The 22358-nt window shown below is 32.1% G+C and overlaps 1 protein-coding gene and 1 long non-coding RNA gene across 2 annotated transcripts; both read left to right on the top strand.

The window, feature by feature from the left end:
- Nucleotides 1–820: 820 nt before the first annotated feature.
- On the top strand, nucleotides 821–2922 carry LOC135193595 (uncharacterized). Its single transcript, XR_010309310.1, has 2 exons — nucleotides 821–1156; nucleotides 1208–2922. It is a non-coding gene; the product is annotated as an uncharacterized LOC135193595 (long non-coding RNA).
- A 1617-nt stretch (nucleotides 2923–4539) lies between these two features.
- On the top strand, nucleotides 4540–22351 carry LOC113397996 (glutathione hydrolase 1 proenzyme-like). Its single transcript, XM_026636551.2, has 9 exons — nucleotides 4540–4677; nucleotides 17299–17460; nucleotides 17999–18406; nucleotides 18619–18819; nucleotides 19109–19364; nucleotides 20130–20320; nucleotides 20955–21195; nucleotides 21725–21838; nucleotides 22057–22351. The coding sequence occupies exons 1-9, from the start codon at nucleotides 4670–4672 to the stop codon at nucleotides 22210–22212; spliced, it is 1737 nt and encodes a 578-aa protein (XP_026492336.1). The 5' UTR covers nucleotides 4540–4669; the 3' UTR covers nucleotides 22213–22351.
- Nucleotides 22352–22358: the final 7 nt, after the last annotated feature.

Raw genomic sequence — 22358 nt, 5'->3', positions numbered from 1 at the left:
TACAGGAAGCCGGGAAAACGCGCTTTATTCGAATTGAACAATGAGCAATTATAATTTTAACGTTGCTTGTTACTAGGAGAAAAACAGTAGTCGCATATGATTATGCGACTACTGTTTTTCTCATCTTTAAAATGTCAGATGTCATCATCATAATCACATCATATTGTAAGGCTCAGACTTTTTTATCTGTATTATTTTTCTATTTCACTTAAAATTTACGATAAAAAAGTCATGATTATGATGGACATAACTTTTTAACTAAAAAGACTAAGCGCTCTATCTTTTTTTAGTCCACTAGATGTGAAAGAGATAATAAAATCTTGAGTCCAAATTAAGGAGTACTGTCTCCGTCCAATTGCAATATTGTATAATATTGATATATAACGTGAATAAAAAATAAATAGAAATAAATACATATAGTATAACATAAATCACATCATGTCGCTAATATTTAGGTGACATCGTTTTAATTTCGCTTTCGACTTCCGTCATGAGTTCACTCTTTCATTTACTGCACTTCTCATCAAAAACTCGTTTCGGTACAACTTTCTATTTCTTGATATTTCCTATTGATATAGATAGATCTAGACCCAGACAGACAGTTCAATTAACACCACACTAAATATCATTATTGTCTGTTAGTGGTTTTCTCGTGATGCAATAACTTTACATTTTTGTTCTGTATACACAGTGACCTTAATAATTAAAAAAATACTCATCGTACAAACTTTTCTAAGTTACACTTTAATCATATATATATATATATATGTATATCCTTCGCCTGTATAAGACATATTTCATTTTATTAACAGTCCTTATCTTAACTCTACATCGTTTCGAGATTGTATACAATAGAATCTGTACTATTGTAATAATTAATCTAACAAAATACTCAAATAATTATTTATCAACATTTAATATATTATCTTCTAGTAATATATGTTTGTATATATAATAAATATTTCTATTTTTTTTTTCTTAGCGTATCAAAAAAAGAGGCATCACAATTCGAATTCGTGCCCAACATAAGTCAAATTAAAAAAAATGTCTTTGTTGTAGCTAATTTGCCACTAATTATAAAGAGAAAATTATTAATATTTTATAATTAAATTTAGAAGTTATTTATTAATGGTTACCAATTTCAATGTATAATAACGTTAATTTTGTTTGTATTGACGTTTTTTGTAAGCGTGTAAAAGTCATACAGACTTACGAAAACAAAATGATGTTATTCTAAAACGTTTTGTCTTATTAACTTGGACATGGAGAAGAATTAATGGAATTAATGTTCTTTATTCGCACACACTTTGATTGTACAGCTGGACAGCAGTATTTAGATTTGGAAACAAATACTAGAGAGAAAATTGCTTAATAATAAATATTATTAAGTAATTTTGTCTTTTTCTACAATTCGTAGCTTAGCTTATATTTAAGTAGCGACATACGATTCTATGAAGTCTTGACTGTTTATTTTTATTATCTTTTTCTATGTTTCCATTATATTGTGATCCTGTGCTGTATTTAACGTATCCTCTACTAACATTATTTTTTGTGTACTTTTAGTTGGAAGTTTGTGATCGTGTATATGACCGAAATAACCTACTAGTTTTTTTTTTTTTATTAAGACGTAACATGGGCGTTGTTGGAAAGGGACAAAAAACAGTATCCACTTTTAAAATGAGCAATGTATCTTTACAGTGCATGTGCATTTTTTTTTAATTAATGCGACCACGATATATATCAATGTGATTGATCTAAACTGAATCATTAAACCTCAACATGGATTGCGAACTCTTCAGACACCTCACAAAACAAATATCAATTAAAAAATACGAAAACAACGATCCTCGTAGGTACACAAACCCGTGACCATTGTTCTACCGACTTGACCATCTCGGTCTCATGTCTGTATATAAAGATGATGAGTAGCTTGACTTAAAGTAATGAGTGAAATTAACATAACGTACAAATCAATAACATTAAAGCAATGTTAGCCTTTATTCGTGGTTAATTAGATATTAGTCATCTTCAATTAGTATGTTTTTTATCGTATTTACATAATAAATGCCCCATATCTAACACGAACCTTATCAAAATCGAATATATATATTTTTTATTATATAATTGACTAGATGGTGGAACATTATGCAAGCACTTCTAGTATAACCCATCGACCGAAAAACATCAATGTTATGTATTATTGTATTTCGGCTTCAGAGAGTTATAACAGGCGAAAAATGTGTTCCCCTGGTTAGCAGCTTGTTGACTACGTAAGGTATAGTTAATACTCTTATATCAATGTCTTTTACACCACAAACACTACTAGGAACTATTTCTTTAATACTAAAAATAACATATATTTATATTAAAAATAGTGTGCCGTAGTTCAGTTTTATACACATGTTGACAGTTTTTTTGTATATAATAATAATATCTTGAAGTACTATTCTGTGAGAAATCAAATCGTATCTCACTCGTAAAATGTTGGTAATCAACGGTGATACGCTATTTTGACGTGTGTATCCTGGTGAAGTTATCTGTGCTATCCATATTTATAATAATATTAAAAAGAGATAAAATTTGTTTATTTGTATCTAGGGACTAAATCGTCGGAACTAATGATTCCATTTTTAAATTTCGTCTCGCTACTAATTATAGAAAACGTCGCATATCACTTCCGGACATTTCAAGCTCATATTTGTTTGTGTGAGTTTCAGTCTGTTCTTACAGAATAGTTCGACTGTTCTGTTATATGCCTTAATAAAGTACCTAATACTAGAATATATTTTTATTCTTAATTTTGACATAGCGAAATTGTTAATGAATGTAACCTTATGATAAACAAATGCGTGATGATTTGTTGTATGAAAATAATTAATGTTATTTATTGATATAAGGAAATAAATATTTTTGTACCGCTCGTTTTTGCTTTTAATTTCATAGTCTTATTGAACAATAGAGATAACCACTTGTCTAACGACGTATTTAGTCTATTTATTTTGACTACCTAGTGTAGTGGCTAGATATAAAGCACAACAAAAATAAAATGTTATTTGTTTTCTCCGTCGAAAAATTCTCAATAGCAGCGCAGTCTCTGGAAGTTGGATGTCTCATGTGTTACCGTGTCTTGGAAATACATGTAACGCCATTGATTTCAGGTACAAGAAATCTTCCCAGTCTTATCAGATTCGCCGTCCCATCGGATTATGAAAGTGAGGTAATAGAGAATGCACCTGTGTTTGTGGACACACTTGAGACTAATACAGCACCGGACCGTGAGTTTAGGGGGCCCTAGGCTAATACTTGGTGGTAGGGCTTAGTGCAAGCCCGTCTGGGTAGGTATCACCCACTGATCAGATATTCTACCGCCAAACAGCAGTACTCAGTATTGTTGTGTTCCGATTTGAAAGGTGAGTGAGCCAGTGTAACTATAAGCACAAGGAACGTAACATCTTAGTTCCCAATTTTGGTGGCGCATTGGTGATGAAAGGAATGGTTAGTATTTCTTACAACGCCAGTGTCTATGGGCGGTGGTGACCACTTACCATCAGGTAGCCCATTTGGTCGTCCGCCTACCGATATCATAAAAAAAAAATACTACTTAGGGGCCCATCTAAGACACACCTGAATGTAGACTTGAATTAAATTAATTGAATGGGTTTGATTAATTGCAGGATTCGCAGGGCTGCAAATCATACAATCTGTTTAATTTAATAAAATTAGGTAATTCTTTCGCATTATAGTCTATTTTGACTTTGACTTGGCTTAGCTGGGGCCCCTTTATCCGCGGGGCCCTGGGCTAAAGCCCAAAATGCCATATGGTAAATCCGGCCCTGTTGTAATATGTCTTGCATAATTAGATAGTCTCTCTTCATCATTCATCGTCATCATATTTTGTGCCTGTGAAACATTATAGGTATGTCTGCTGAATAATCGTACATTTATTCGAATTACAAGGATTTTTCTATAATTGTGGAAATTCAAAATTGTAGCATGACGACCTATATGTTCAGTCTAGGTTAGTCTACTTCGTATTAACAAGTATCCATTAAAAATCCACCACCTAGTTCAGATCATACCAAAATTTTATCTTCTATTAAACTCAAGCTGACGCATAAACCGGTTTAATATAAAGTGGTTAAAAAATATATACTTATGTAGTTATTTTTCAAGTGTACTTATTCAACATGAAACCGCTGGTTATTCATAAACAATGACTGCAGTTATTTACGTGATCGCAGCTGATGACGACCCATTATGCGCAATGATAAAACTGAAGATGATACAGATTGTTTCTCTAGAGAAACTGTTTATAAAAATATGTATACATATATATGTAAAAATATTTCGTGAATCTTCAAGATAAATACACATTATTTTAATATAAAGACTATGTATTATGGCTGATATAATGTACTAAGTAAATATGAAATATGACCGTAACGAAAATACGATCGATAAAAGAACTGTTAGAACTATAGAAAAAATATATTTTCAGAATATATATCTGATAAATAAAAGAATATTAACGTCAGTCATCTATCGGGGACAGAGGTAATAGTTGTCCGCAGCATAGAACGCTTAACGCACTGACCTTCTAATAAAGAAATAAGAATCTGCGCGCGCCCAGTTTGTTTATAACAGTGGCTACGGCGTGACGTATAACAAAATGTTCAGGTAAGAATTTACCTGCGCATTCGTATTGTCATGTAGGCGCATTTTTGTGAATTTGTAACGAAACATGAAAATAATATGTGGCATATACGATGTTCAAATATTTTTTATGGCTATAGTGCACGGCTAAAATGTTAGGTGTGAATATTCAAATGAAGATATTCTTTGCGTATTTGCATGTTATAAAAACTTATCAAATAATTATAAAAATATCATAATTATGTGAGACTGAAATTTTTATTAAACATTTTTATTGCTTTTTAAATATATTTTTAATAAAGTAATAGTTTCTATCATATTATATTTCGTTTATTACCTTTTATATTCAAGTGTGTTTTATTTGTAACGGATTTCGCTTAATAGTGACGATATTACTATGTTTAAGTTCTTGGTTGCCCTTAGGATGTTTAAATGGTACAACTTTCTATTTTTAAACTTTCATACCACTTTCTAAATTACATTGTACAAAATGCGTAGACTAACAATGTGCAAAATATCTAAATATGTTTGATATTTTTTTTAATGTGAGTAAATTGGTGGTAATGTAACTTTATTCTAAAGTCGCAACAGAACAATAAAATTATTTTTTGAATTTTTTACACCTTAATTTTCTGTTCAATATATCACGTGTATAGTTTAGCTTTGCTTAGAGTTAGCTTCTATGTAATTTATATTTTATGTAAAACATTTAAAAGCAAATGTAATTATTGAAATTTTCAGATTATATATACCCGTCGTACATTTATATGAGTACGTTACGTAATGTAATGTAACGTATTCATACAAATGTATGAGTACATCAGAAGGATATGTAGTCTTCTGGCGTGTTCTGTCAAATAATCTCTCATAATTTAATCTAAATATAAATAATATACATTAATTCTTACATTCCAAAAGACAAATACTGTTTTTATTAACTAGCTAGACACATTCCTAACATATATTATAGCGTTATTTTATTAAATATGGATATAAATATATAATAATACTTTATTATAACATATGTTTAACCTATTTTCATATCTAAAGAATTTTTATCTCCTACTTTTCCATACAAAGATTTGGTATAAAATCAAAATAAACTAAATTCGAATATGCCATTTGATGTTATTAACATTGGACATATTTTACTAGGCTACCGTCGGCATATTATATAGATTCTACCTTTACCGGGGAGGTACTTCAAGAAACTCACTAGTTACTTTTTATACAAAAGTAGATTTATATACTAACAGTATTTAAAACGGGATATTTACCATGTTTTTTATCGTGAACAGGATATTCGTAGATAATGTCGAAATATCGAGCTCCACCAAATAAAAATAAAAATATGATATAAAATAAAATATAATATATAATAATAGTATAATTTTCTTTGGTCCCTTTATAAAATTATCCTATATAAAATAAATATTTTTGCTCTATTACTACAAGGTAGTCCTTGTTTAAAATGCATAACACATCGTCTTATTTCAACTACTGGTGTGAAAAGAGCTAGTTCGTTAGAGAAATGCTGCCAGTGTACAAGTACAAGTTGCAACCATTCCACGCGGTCGCATATGTCCAGTATCTTTAATAATATTTTAATTTTTGAAATAATTCTACTTAAATTTTAATACATAGAGAAAAACATATTTTGTGTCACGTTCTGGTAACGATTGCCAAATTATCTAATGAGCAAAGAATAATGTGATATAATTATACCGTAATGCTTTTTCAATATTTTAGTTATTGCTGTTTTTTTAAGGTATTGTTCCTAAATTTTATTTCATCTCTATGCGAATCACTAAAGCGTAAAAATGACATAGATATTAAGCTGGCCTTGTCATTACTCAAAGCGTTTGTCCACGCTTTAAATTTTGGTGAAATAATTTTAACTTTAATGAATGATTAAAATACATTTAATAACAAATTTTAAAACGTATTGAATACATGTGAATACCCATAGAGCCCGTGAACGCATCACAACATCAACGAACCAAGAACTTCATATTAGAAAGGCTGTAAAATATTCTGCTAAAGTATTTATACAGAAAGTCGCTACAAATTTTAAGTAACTTTGACGTGGTTAAAGTGCACAAAAACTTCGAATAATACAAAGCTGTTGTAGCTGAATGTACAAATGTTATATGCACAAATGCCAGACACCTAGAGGAAAATCCATCGTCATTCGCCTTTAAAATTCCCAAACGACCTAGCAGGTTCAAAGGTTCTAACATGCTACCAGGATCCTAGACAAGTGTCGAGCAGTAGATTAATTTTAAATACAAATTAAGAACGTGAAATTCAGTTGTGATTGCTTAGACTAGCTATTTCAGATTGATTGTAAAAAAAAATATATGACAACAGTAGTTGATAAAATTTAAAGTTTCGACATCAGCGTGTCGTCTATAAGATCAAAAAACATTTTTAAGGCCTTCGGCTATCATGATGGCTGCTGTTGAGTGCATTCACGTTGATTATTATTAGGAATTTTACCGCGATCTTTTATTTAAAACAGATTACATCAATTCATTCTTCATAATAATGGTACAGATAATAAATATAAACAGTAAATCGTGCATACAAACTAGATTTTATTATGATGTGGCGCGTAAACTTTATTACCAGAGTTATTAAATAAAACACTTATAAACTCAAGACACCATTACTCTACATTTATTGACATAAAATAGTCATGACACTGATTTGAAATAAAGAGCCCATATAATAAATATACATAAATGAAAAGTTTACGTGTTTAATGTACTTGAGAATAGAAGAGACCCTTTTTGTTAAAGAACTTTTGTTACGATTTATTATTAGTTTCTTCTTAATCGTTCTTTTAAATACATTATTTTAAAATAATACATAAATTATTATGATTATCAACAATTAATCATAATTATTTCATTAAACAAATGACGTTTAAGTATCTTATAACTGTAGGTCGTAGACAATTAGCAATTGCTATTTCGTGTTTTTTTTTTTTAAATTTAAAATCTCTTGTGTTCAAAATATTAATAAACTTAAGAGTTACCGATAAGCAAATTTCGTGCAAAATAACTGACAAACCTGTAAAATCTACAATTTCCTATACTATAGCCATTAATATATAAACGGTCATACTAATATATCTGTCTTTTACATTTTTAGGGCCAAATGGCCAAGCTAATTTTGATGAAATTCAGTATAAGAATAACTTTTTGGAGAATAGGTCATTTAAAAAATGGCCCGCATATGTTCAAATGTAATAAAAAATATTAATGTAACTAAATATTGCATTCATTTCGAGAGTGGGACCATGTTGATGGTTGAGCGATGATTTATATAAAAATACTTGTTTATGATATGATTTTATTTATTTTTGTTATTAATTTAGTTTAGTAAGTTTACTTACTTTTAAATAGAATAGTCTTTAATTTAGCAGTAGGTAATCACGTGTTACGTAATTTTCTCTTCTGTCTCATTAATAGGCTATTAATAATGCGAGGGATAGTTTGATTGATAAATCTATATAAAAACAATTATGCTTGTCTTCTATGTGTTAATAACCCATTTATATGTTTATGATAAAACTTTGATGGGTTATATAATAGCAGCAAATACCAGACGTAAAATATTTGGAAACGAATTTGAGAACATACATTTTATATATAAATTTTGCATACATAAATGTTACAATTAATAATTTATTATTGTTAATATTGAGTTTACTTTCTAAATAAATTAGTACGAAAACACAAATATGAATATCCAAAATCACGTTCAACGATTGGGATTCGTGGTTTAAAAAAGTAGGTTCCTATAAGGAAACAAGGATTTCTACATAAAACGCACTATAATATTTGGATTAGATATAAAATATTTCCATATCAACGCGATTGTAGTGAGTAGAGTCGCAGCTTGTAAATGTACCACTGCTGGGCTAAGACCTTATCTCCTTTTGAGGATGAACTCCAAATCTTATTCCACCATGATGCTCCCTTATGGCTGATTGATACGCATGTGACGATTTTCATCCGACACATACAAATCATCTTATCAAGAAATAAATTATAAACACAAATTAAGCACATTTTGAATTGCATCATTGCATTCAGGGGTTATGGTCCAGGTTTGAATTCATAATCAGCCTGTAAATTTCCCACTGCTGGGCTAAGGCCTCCTCTCCCGTTGAGGAGAAGGTATGGAGCATATTCCACCACGCTGCTCCAATGCGGGTTGGTGGAATACACATGTGGCAGAATTTCGTTGAAATTAGACACATGCAGGTTTCCTTACGATGTTTTCCTTCACCGCCGAGCACGAGATGAATTATAAACACAAATTAAGCACATGAAAATTCAGTGGTGCCTGCCTGGGTTTGAACTCGAAATCATCGGTTAAGATGCACGCGTTCTAACCACTGGGCCATTTCGGCAGGTTTGAATTCGTAATCTTCATATTGACATGTTCTTTTATTTGGGTCATCTCGTCATTTCAGTTAAAATTTCATTTATATTTAACCATTAGTTACTGAAAGACAAATTGAAAGAAAAATTTAAAAAACGTATACACAAATATACATAGACATTTCATCACAAAACGTATCTTATTAACGTAAACGTATTTTATTAAAAGCAATTTTTATCCTATACCCATATGTTTATTATCGTACTATACAAAGAATAGACGCGACTTGAAGTACCTATCTTTAAATTTTAAATCAGAGTTTAAATTTTAAATGCTCTGTAATCTGTGTCATAGGTCGCAAGGACGCGACGCGTAGACGTAACACTGGTGAATTAGGTTACTATACATTTTCATTATTATTGCACCATCTATTGAATTTAAAAAATTCACAAATCAACTTGCAATACCTAATAATCTTTAATTTGATATCATATCATAGCATTATAAACTATATAGCGTTCACTTATAAGGATTATGCAACGACCGGTTTTACAAGAAGTGACTGATAAAATAAATAGCACACGAGATCGTAATACGATAAACGCCATACAAAAAATATCTTCTGAATCTATTAAAATAAACAATTATTAACAGACTATTTGTCTCATAAAAGGATGTTTTCAGTATTAAAAATACGTAATATATAATTTGAGTCAAAATTTTTTGTAAATAACATATTTAAGCGGTTATATGTATTTTTTTTACAAATGAAATCACAGACACAGGAAGTACAATTTGTATGTATGACCTACGAGTATAATGACTGAATTTAATGTACGTCATTTCGTGATTGCAATGTTGCTAGTAAAACGCCGATCGATAAAAGTAATGATTGAGTAACAACAGCGTAACATAATGTATTATGTTATGTTTATTTCTCTAGACTTAAATACATAATTTAATAATAAATTGAATTTACAATAATAACTTAGTTTTGCAAAATTGTTACACAGTTTATGGGTAGTACCTACTGAGTTAACGCAGCATATGTTTAATTGAAGATTCTAACAATTTTTGTCATAATAATAAGATAACATAATTAATCAATTTAATTCAATTATTATTGGTTATTTAAAACTTTAAAACCGATAATTACTGAAAATACATTCTTCTTTAATATCTATGGACATGATCTAAAAAAAATCTTAGAATTAAATTTAGAAGATACCTACTTATATGGCTCTATTAGGGAGACAACCTGAAACAGATTTAATTATTGCACCTCTAGTGTAGTGATCAATGTATTGGATTGGATACTAAAATCTTATCCTAATGTTTAACAAAATGTTTAATGCCCGATTGGTAGAAATCATCCGGTTTCGTCTTGGAATTTTCCATTCATCCCACCTATTTCTCAATTCTGCATCAGTATTGAACGAAACTCTGCGTACAACAATTGAAATAGTGATAATATTGAAAGAGATGGAAACGTAGTGGTGCTCAATCGTAAGAGTACGGCGGGTAGTTCTTCGCAGCCATGCATTCAAATGGGTTCTTTAGATATATTGGTGATGTAAGTCCGAGTTTCACCATAGGCACAACATCGTTTTACGCAGGTGAAGAGCAGGGCTAAGTAATTTCTTGCGCTGCTTCATATAAATGTACATACATCATTTTAAGGGCAATTGCTAAAATGTTTACCGCCGAACACTAGATTAATTTTCATACTAGTATAGGAAAAAATTGTTATGACAACTGGACCGGTAAATGTCTCTGATCCAGCCTCAAGCCACAGCCTCCTCAGCCTTTGAGCCGAAATTTCGGAGTTACAATAATTCAGATTAACACGCTTTTAAGTTTTCTAAGACTTTTCGATTCACTGCGCATTTCCCTTAATTTTTCTTTCCGTAAAAACAAGTTAATAGAAAACTTAAAAAAAAAGAAGAATTAAATCGGTAAATTTGTCAGGAATACAAGGATTTATTTTCATATATAGTCGTAATTATTACGACTGATAACAAATCATAACCAATATTATATTGAAAAATATGATTATTATATATTTTTATTTTATTTAATTAATTTAAGAGCGTAGTTTGTAAGCGTGGGAATTCATTTTAGAACACACACATAGGTACTTTTCAATAATACAGTTGCATTGTGCAGTGTATCGTACGCATCCCCGGAGATAATTAGTTGCTTGTTTTCGGTGCAACGAATAAATTAAATTTTCATTGCGCGTTCATAACGTAGGATTTATAAAAATACATTTAATTACGAGTAATGTATTAGCTATAAGGTTGTCACTCGCAAACGCAATTATAAATTATTTGTTAGCATAGGGTGCGGTCAGAGTGCATTAAGATGCCAAATATTCATTATGATTTTTATTGTTTCAACTGCTTTCGTCTAACTAAATAATAATAATTATTTTCTTGATATTTTAAGGTTGGTAGATATACTGAATTAAATTAAAGTAAAGTCACATTAAATAATCACTTCTTAAATTTTATAAATATAAATAACGAAGTTAAATATAATTTTTTTCAATACTCTATTTTTAAGTAAAATATTCGAAAAAAATATTTTAAATCAACTTCTCGTCCATTTCGGTACGAATACTATTTTTCATAGTGAGCAATTCGGTTTTACAAGAGGTCGCTCGACAACTGATGCGAGAATAGCACTTCTTAAACATATTTACGATGCTTGACAAAAATCACAGAATGCTATTAGAGTATTCTGTGATTTGTCTAAAGCATTTGATTGTGTAGAACACGAGACGCTTCTTTATATGCTCAAATACTACGGTATTAAAGGTAAAGCTCTTGATCTCATTGCTTCATATTTAAGTCAAAGAGTCCAGCAAGTTTTCATTAATGGCATAAAGTTTTCTGGATCTACGTTATAAATGAGTGTTCCACAAGGATCAATTTTGGGTCCCTTTCTATTTCTAGTATATATAAATGATCTTCCTTTCTATGTTAAAGGTATTTGTGTTATAATGTTGTTTGCTGACGATACTTCACTGATTTTAAGGTAGACAGGAAAAAACTGACTATGACGATGTGAACGGTGCATTATCACAGATACACGATTGGTTTACAGTAAATAATTTAATTTTGAATACTCAAAAAACGAAATGTGTAGTTTTTACCCTACCAAATTTTAGAAAGCAAAATTATAATATATCTTTAAATGGTTGCCGTCTTGATGTAGCCAATATTACGGTTTTTTTTGGGAATAGCATTGGATTCCAAACTTCAGTGGAGTCCTCATTTATCGTCCCTGACAGGAAGACTCAGCTCCGCAGCATAAAAATTAACAATTGTGTCCCACGACACTCGCGCCCCACCCTTATGCTAACTTGTCTATGTGTGCGTAGACGTTTTGCGAAATTATAAGAGTCGGCTCGAAATAAAAATTGACGTGCTCCCACCTTGAGCTCTGGGGAGGGACTGAAAATTTATTGACAGCGATGTCGAATAATAAGTCAAAACCGTCAAATGATTTTCTCCATACTAAAATGTATGGACGACGAATGCCAAAAAGTAAGCAATATTTAAATAAAAATTACTATAATATTGTGAGATATAATAGAAATTGAACACGGTGAACTTATTATTTACACTTTCGTGTCCCCATTTAACCAAAAATACATGTATAAACTAGCCGCTAAATAGCTTAAAAAATGTTAATAGAAAAGGTCGATTTCAGTGTTTGGAGTGATGTTGACGATTAATTTACCAGGTTATTGATACAAATTTTATAAATATCGTCCGGTGAAACTTGAGATATATCTATTGAGATACTGAATGTATTTTTTCATCCATAATCAATGCTCCAGTTTTAAGATATTTTAAAAATAGTAAGCGCTATTTTGGCGTTCCGCAAGGACTGTCCTCTTAAGCAAACCTTAGATGATATTACAAACAGTTCTCGATGTATATATGTACCTATACATCTTCTTATATATTAATAGCGTGAGCCGATTTTTATCCCAGTGATTATGGGGCGATAGCTGCATATAAAAAATAGGTTATGGTCTCATTTTGAAGAGTTCCAACCGTAGATGACCGTAGAGACCCACTAATATTTAATTATTACACTACAACACTATTCCACTATATTTGTATCTCCAAAAATCCAATAAAAACTATCAAATGTGGTACAGCCGACTCCAATGGCAGGTGTAGTAAAAATAAATAAACAGGTTTGAATTTGAATTGACATAATAACATAGAGCGAAATCTATAACAAATAATGAGTATTCATTGTGGACTCGTGACACAAAATGACAAATATACAATATGCATATATGGCATAACGCAGGCATGACTAATCACATTCATACACCATCGTCATCATCAGTTTAGGTTTTATAAAGTAAATTTACTCTATAAAACTGTATTTCATGCGTGCGCTTTATCGACAAGCAATAAAGATATTTTTTTATTTTTTTGTGTATGAGTGGCTTAAACTATCTCGATATCTTCTTAACTATTTAATTACGTATATAGATAAAGAAAACATGAGATTGTACAGCTATGATTTTATCTATAAATATACGATATTACATTGCGTATTTAAATAAATCTGCTTAACCTACAAGTGCTGTTTTAAGACCGACGGTATGAGTTATCAGAAAATACACTAATTTAAGAGATTTGAGGTTTTGTTCTAATGATAGTAATGTGTATTTAACAAATATTTTTAGATGTTTGAATTATAAAAAATGTACAAAAAAACGCGCCCCTCATCACGGTCCTGCGTCCTTAACCAGATTTGGCCACGAATTTTCTTATTATACATATTCCGTGCAATTTGTTAAACTATTTCCTATAGTATGCATGTAGTAAAGTATACATACATAAGTAAACAGTATTCGACTTTACGTATATTTCACTTCTTAAATTCCAACAACAACTATGACGATATTTAAAACGCCATTTTTTAACGAATCCATACTGAATCTTAGGTTATTGATGGTCGACCAATATGAAACCCGTTTATTTGCCTTTTTTCCTCTCTTGTGATTTAAATGTTTCATGACGCCATTTAGTTTTAACCTTTTTGTCGTTTTTTGTCAGAACCAGTGTTCTGCTCAGCTCATTTTTTGATCTGTTATATGATTTCCAGAGCCGAGATGGCCCAGTGGTTAGAATGCGTGCATCTTAACCGATGATTTCGGGTTCAAACCCAGGCAAGCACCACTGAATTTTCATGTACTTAATTTGTGTTTATAATTCATCTCGTGCTCGGCGGTGAAGGAAAACAATCGCGAGGAAACCTGCATGTGTCTAATTTCAACGAAATTAGGCCACATGTGTATTCCACCAACCCGCATTGGAGCAGCGTGGTGAAATATGCTCCAAACCTTCTCCTCAAAGGGAGAGGAGGCCTTAGCCCAGCAGTGTGAAATTTACAGGCTGCTAATGTAAATGTCTGTAATGTACTCGTATATGATTTCCAATATACTTCATTATTTTATTTAAATACATAGCTATAATAGCTTTGATAAAAAATATTTCATACTAGTTCCGCCGGCGGTATTGCCCGTGTTTGAAAGTAGTTGAGTTCAGGTTTTAGGTACATTTTTTCCGGGATAAAAATTGCTTTAATCAGATAACCCATGTGCCACTAACATCTATAACTGTGACAATTTTCTCTTCCTCTCAATGATTAGGCGATATGCTAATATAGATCTGTTCACTCACGAAAGCGCACTCCTCCACGTTAAATTATCGGCGTGCATTAACAAAGATAGTCTAATTTGTATTTTTTTTTGCTCTCTATTCTTACATCAGTCATCTTACACACACTAAGACATCATGTAACCACGAACTTCATTCTTATCACGCCTATAATTAAGCATGGATTGTAAAGAATATTTAGTCTCGCAAATATTTAAATATTTGTTCTACCTTAATTAAAAATTAAAGCAACTATTTATTTAAAATTATTGTTATTATGAATGAATATTATTATGTAGTATTAAGGTCAAAAGGAATTTTGAAATGGTAAATGACGAAACAAACGCCGAAAATGAAATAAAATTATTTTATAGACCATTGTAATAAAATACCGATTCTGTTGTACTTAATATCTAAATTAAAGTAATTTATATGACTGAATTTCTATCCTTTATAAACCATATAGAAGAAAAAGATTTATTTCAATTTTTTTTTTCTTTTCTGGAAGAAATTGCATTTCGAATGAACAGCAAATGTAGAAAATGAAGTTTTAGAGCTTATTTATTCTTACATTTCACAACTACGTCCCACAATAATTCAGAACGCTGGATGTTTGCCTTAGGAATTTACTTTATTGCAAATATATTTTTGGCCATCAGCCTCAAAGACGCACATGAGCAACTAATGTAATACCCTTATTTATTTTTATAAATTTGAAGCACTATAAGTCAAATACGCAGTGACATAGACTTTAAAAACTGGACTAACTCGATTTGTATTGATCAGAATCTATATCTTTATCGATATTAAATATGAGCAAATCATATAAATTCACCAAAGATCATGAGTATGAAATGTTGAGATATGATATTATGCGATATTGTCTAAAATATACATAAATTTTAAAGGATACATCTATCAAAAAGGCGTATCAACATTTCTTATAGAATCACATTGCTGATCCCTAGCCAAAATGCTTGAAATACTAAGGTTCAATTTTAATTTGCAATGTAAGTGACTGTTGTTTAATATTCAACAAAAATTGGCCGACATAGCCAATTGAATAGAATTCGTGAATCTTAACTAAAAATCAACAAGTTGAACCACTACTGAGTTCCCATATCAATTGCTGAGAGCTGATAAAACGGTTATGTTTTAAAAATAATCTGCAGGACGAGTTTCATAACGATTTTTTTTGTTTTTAAGGCATTTTTGTGGAAAAAAAAAACATTGAAATAATATCTTTTTCCGTCTCGCATTTTTAAATTTGGATCGATAATTATTGTTTTAATATTGACAAATAACCAGTGTTTATTGGTTTTTATAAATCAGAAGAAAAAAAATTATTTTAATTGATACTTTTTTTTTTTTAAATTTTTGAAGTTGCATTTTTGACTTATTTTGAAAAAATCTAAAAAACGTTATAACTCAAAAATGGTTCACTTTTGCATCATGCATATGGGTTAAAATTATCGCAAATAATCACCCCTATCACCTCCTAACGGGAATACGTCGAATTACCAATAACCCTGTATATATATATACGTATTTTGTTATTATTAGTGGTGTGCATATATGCTAACTATGTGCACAAAATTATATCAATGTATGACCGAACGACAGGAATGCTCGGTAAAAATGTTGTAGTCAATCATAATTATTATCTACCGATTTATTTATTTGGCTGGACATAAATTTGATATATGTCAAATGTCTTGGTTTGGTCTTATTTGACGATCGTCTTATTCGCAAAATGTTTTTTTATTCATATATTTTTTAATATAAATCTTACATCCAACGTTTTTATGATGAAAAAATTGTACATATTATCGTGGTATCAAATTATAAACGCATAAATAGCGTAGTGTGACTAGTTAAAGGTAACTTGCGAGCTAAAGTAAGTAAAACATTTAGTTGGTGAGTTATCTGATAATAATATTAAACAGCGCCTCATATTACATTATAAACAGTAATATTATATTAATTTCTCGTCTATAGTTATATTATTCCGTTTAAAAACCTACCAAAGGCAAGTCAATAAATAATGTCTATCCGATGTACGTGAGTTTTCATTTAAAACTAAAATCTTTAGATGAGAATAGGTATTTACAGAAAGAGGTTACAATCCAAGTTTACATTTGTAGAAAACAAGAAAAACTGAATATTTGTCTTAATTTGTAACCATATGAATGAATAAAAATCATACTGCGGGCAATAAAAAAAATATGTACGAGCATGGGAATGAACATAAATAAATTAAAAAAATCTTTGAGAAAAATATAAACACGAACGATAGTCGGGATCTACTGTTACAAGCTGGCTACTGGACCTACGAGTAGAGTATTCGGCTGACATAGATTCCTGGACAACTAAATACCCTCGAACTTAATATTATATGAACAATCTACGAATCATCAAAAATATTCGATATCATATGCGCCATCTATTTTATTATGTTACATTTGTACAAAGTTTTAACCAAATTGTATCTATTATTTTTAGCTACTTACTACTACTGAAATGGTTTGACGTCTTTTTACCGACTATATATATGTAGCTTCAGGTCGCGACGGTGCTTAGTGAGCAGCGTGTTGGCGGCGCTGGTAGTAGGCGCGTTGGTGGCGGTGCTGGTGCTGCAGCCGTGGGCCGGCCGCAACCAGGCACGCTACCGTCGCGCCGCTGTCGCTGCCAACGGATATGAGTGTGCTTCTATTGGACGGTATATCTAACAAATATACCTATGTAAAATACAACTTTCATTTATATTTCTTTAACCAAAATTATTGTTTTTAAAACATTTACTCATTAAAAATACATATATGTATATATATATATTTTAATAGAGATATCTTATAGTAAACATTAACTCATCAAAGACAATGAAATATAGATTCTGGCCGGAAAAAACAATGGTTTTTTTTCTATAAAATAGTTAGTAAAACTCATAGATGCCACTCGTTGATCCTGCAACTGATCTCTCAGGTTGCTTCGGACTGCCGACTGACCGACCTATGAATATAAGGACACGTTATAATAAGGGATACACCTATTTTTGCGTACACAATCGTGAATTATATTATTTCTTACACAATGAATCGCCGTAGCCAAAATCGTTTATGAGGATAATATCAGCCCGGTACATTTTTCCAATAAGTTGATATTGCGGTAACAAAAAGACATATCAAAGTCTTTAAAGTATCAGGTTTACTACACAAAACTTAAAATTTATTTATTCTTAGTAATAATGTTTTTTTCAGTTCAATACTAGAACGTGAGGGATCAGCAGTCGACGCAGCGATAGCGACTCTGTTCTGCGAAGGAATAGGTTGTGCACAATGTATGGGTCTAGGCGGAGGATTTCTAGCCACAGTGTACGACGCCAGATCGGGTCGAGTACGAGTTCTCAACGCGAGGGAACGAGCTCCAGCAGCAACTCGCCAGGACATGTACACCAACGCCTCATCAACTGTAGGAGGACTGGCTATAGCCGTGCCAGGCGAACTGAGAGGTTACGGCGCCCTCCATCGGGAGTATGGACGCCTGCCGTGGGCAGAGATCATCCGACCAACGGCAGAACTCTGCCGTCAAGGTCATCGCGTCAGCCAATACATGGGTCGCGTATTGAAGTCTTACAGCAGCAGAATCCACGCCGAACCATCAATGAGGTGATGATGATGATGATAATTAAACCGTATTGCAGAAAGTATATAAATTTGTAATTTTATAATAAATATTAGTTGGAGTAAATATGTAATGGTGATATGGTAACATTATGATGAGCATGTTTAGTTATGTTTATTTAATAAATATATTTAATATTAACAGTAAGTGGATAAATGGTCAGGAAAGTTAAATAAAGTTAAAGATTTTTTTCCAGCGAACTGTACGTCAACCCGGAGACGAAAGAGGTATGGAACGTAGGCGACCTGATCCGCGAGCCCACGCTGGCCCGTACGTTAGACGTGATCGCGAAGGAGGGCCCGGAGGCGATACACAATGGCTCTTTAACGGCGCCGCTGGTACGCGACATACAGAATTTCGGCGGCATTATCACAGAAGAAGACCTCAGGAACTACCAGTAAGTAAATGTTACCAATGTTTTACATTTACTATAGAAACGTAGTTATCTTCGCTTATAACAACAACAGTTTATTAGAAAGTTTTGTGTGACAACCGCCACGCAATGCATACGTGGTAGACGTGCCTGAACAAAACTCATTCACCGGCAAATGTTTCTATAATATTATAAATTAATAATTATAAAAAAATATATTTTAGAATTAGTTCTTAATTCATACTTATTGTTAGATTTATAATACGTCTTTTATTTTATCTAGTGAATCAAATACAATTTGTAAAATATATAGGGTAGAGTGGCAAGAGCCAATCGCAGTGCCGCTGTCAGAAGAACACACGCTTTACTCAGTCCCGCTCCCCGGTTCCGGGTCGGTACTGGCCTTCATCCTCAACATGTTGCGCGGCTGGGTCGGCACCGGAACGGACGTAGCGACCGGCACCAATCTTTACTGGCACCGCGTCGTAGAAACCTTCAAGTACGCGTACGCAAAACGTACCGGCCTCGGCGACCCTTCACGCTCTAATCTACCCTATGACATCAGAGAAGTACGTAATAACAGTAGGAAATTTTTGTATTATTTATTTTTATAATGTGCTTTATTTGGTGGTAAGATTTTGTGCAAGCTCGTCTTTATCACCCTCTCGTCATATATTCAACCGCCAAATGTATAAGTTGTGTTTAAGGGTTGAGTGAGCCAGAAACTACAGGCACACGGTACATACATCTCACCGTCTAAAATTATTTATTGTAATTAAAAGTAATTAACAGTTAATTTAAATATAGTAACATTTTTTCCGAATCCACATTTGACAAATCTACTTTACCGCTCACAAACAGTTTGATACAATGTTTAATGTATCTGTATTTTAATAATAGTTCAGTCATTATATACAAAAGGTTTCTCGGTTCATTTGCATTTACAAATGTCCATAATGACTAGAATGTAATCCATAAAAAAATCCAGAGCATGGAATAGGTATGACATGAAATAGCGTGAAAATAGTTATGATATATAACGAACAAACTAACGAACATTTACATTCGTGTATATCATATCAAATATGTGATGTACAAATATGTGAATATTAGTTTGAATTTTTACCTTCATTGTTACTGTAAAGAAAAATTCATTTGACTCCGATTTTTATTTCATTTGATTATATTCGAGCTGCGTAGACAGTAAATAAATGAGTGGGTATATTCAATAAAATAATATAAATTGGGATAATAATAAGCGGTAAGATGAGTGTTAAGTTTTAAAAGAAGTTGTCAAGCGTCATAATGATTGACTAATTTATTGTTACATACAGCTAGAGCGAAATCTATCCGACGCCGCCTGGGCAAGAGAATTCCGGAATCTGGTAGACGATACAAAGACATTTTCTGATTGGCGACACTACGGCGCACTTTTCGAAGGGGCTGACGACCACGGCACAGCTCACGTAGTCGTAGTCGCACCTGATGGCAGTGTTGTTTCTGCCACAAGTACCATTAACTATATGTTAGTTATTTTCGTTACAATATCCTCCACGATAGCATAAAAATTAAGACCAAACTATTCCGTACAGAGTATATATTATGACAAAGATGTTTAATGGTTTTTGTAAACATTAAGTACAAATATCTACAAAATTACAACTATTCATAAATAAACGTATTAAAGTACGTAGGTTTTTCGTTATAGTCTTCAAGGGTATGTAAAATCGAAATCGGCAGCAGTAATATGATCTTCGTTGGAACATATTAAATTGCAGTATAAATTAAGAATATCTTACAGATTTATAAATTCCATTGTGTTTCTCTTTACAAAACCCAACATTTTGTTAGTTCTGTTTCTCATTATCATAACAAGCCTTAAATGTAATTTTTGGCCATAATAATAACTAGATCTTAATGTGCCTTTTACGGTCTATTCACAAATTCGTTCTCGCTCATTCGAAGTTGTATCCGAAAAGGCCACTACATTTTCTTCTGTTATTATTTTACTTAACTAAACACGTCGTGGTAGGTCAATACCCTCGCTTAAAAAAATATTTAAGTATTTATAAATTATTAATTTTTTTAAACGATGTTTTATGATTGCAATCTTAAAAAATCTTATATATTCTGATACATAAAATTTTGCGATTTAACAGTTGGGGGTCACAACGACGATCTACAAGTCTTGGAATAATGTTGAATAATGAAATGGATGACTTTGCAATTCCACACCGGGAGTCTGCATATGGAATGCCTCCTTCTCCTGCAAACATGTTAGCTGCAGGTCTTCAACCGTTAAGCTCAATGGTCCCAAGCATAGTGTTGTCTAGAAACGGAACAGCGGATTTAGTTATTGGTGCCGCTGGAGGCACGAAGATAACGACACAAGTGGCCTTGGTTTGTGACATCGTCATTTCGGCTTAGTAAGAAGGGCAAATGATTTGGTGATTTGCGAGCGAGTTTAAACCAAAGAGAGTAACGCGTAACACAGCTGGTGCAAAACTTTTTCGAAGCGAATTCGTTTCCGCGAACTGCCAGCCGTTTGGACATTCAAAAACAAACACCGATTGAAAATGACGAACTTCTATATAAACTTTCATCCCGGGCTGTCTCACGCAAATGTACAAAATGGAGTATAAAATTAATTCGCGACCAGCACACTGCATCTTTACTTCGCTTTAAATTCGCTCGCAAATTGCCAGTGTGATAACATCCGAAGGTACCATAAGTCGTAGTACTTGTTCTATGACATCAGCATTCCCCCCTAATACCTGTGTAATTTCTGATGAGCAAGTGGAATAATACCAAAATGCAACAAAACGTTGAATACCTGGATTATAAATCGAAAGATTTAATGCGAGACATTATTTAACGTGTAATACAATTGACTTATTATAGGTTACTTTTACTTTTTTTTCAATGTTAGGTGGCAATGCATACAATACTTGATGGTGATGAGTTACCAGTTGTCATACAGCGGCCACGTCTCCACCACCAACTGGTCCCAATGGAAGTTGAACATGAAGCCGATTTTAATCCGGTAATTACCTAATTTACTTATTCAAATAATATTACTCGAGTCAAACTAAAGTAAGGTCATGAAATTGAAAATGACATTAAAAAAATGATTTTTAAAGTAAAATATTACTTACTATCCCTTACATGTTATTGTAAAATAAGTATTTTTTAAGTTCGTTTTTCATCGTTTTAGTTTTTTCGTCTCTACGTACTTAGCAAACCTACTACATTTACTTTTAGAATGTCTTAACATCACTTCGTGCGAGAGGTCACGCGACAACAGCACTCGGGCCGACAGCGGGTTTCGCCGCAATGGTTGGCGCCGCACGTGACGCCGACGGCATGCTCATAGCACAGACTGACAGCAGGAGAATCGGCAGTGTTGACGGTTTCTGATATCTCAAAAAAAAACAGTAGATTTTATTTGATGTACACAATCTAAAATCAAATTTGACAATTTTAACATACTTTTGAATAAGAACTGAGCCAACTGTAAATACATAACATCTGTCTGTATTCTTACAATTTACACCGATTCATTT

This window comes from Vanessa tameamea, chromosome 13 (genome assembly GCF_037043105.1).
Source record: "Vanessa tameamea isolate UH-Manoa-2023 chromosome 13, ilVanTame1 primary haplotype, whole genome shotgun sequence".
In the NCBI taxonomy this organism is placed as follows: Eukaryota; Metazoa; Arthropoda; class Insecta; order Lepidoptera; family Nymphalidae; genus Vanessa; species Vanessa tameamea.
The sequence above is the reverse complement of the archived record's forward strand: the minus strand, read 5'-3'. Positions and strand labels throughout refer to the sequence as shown.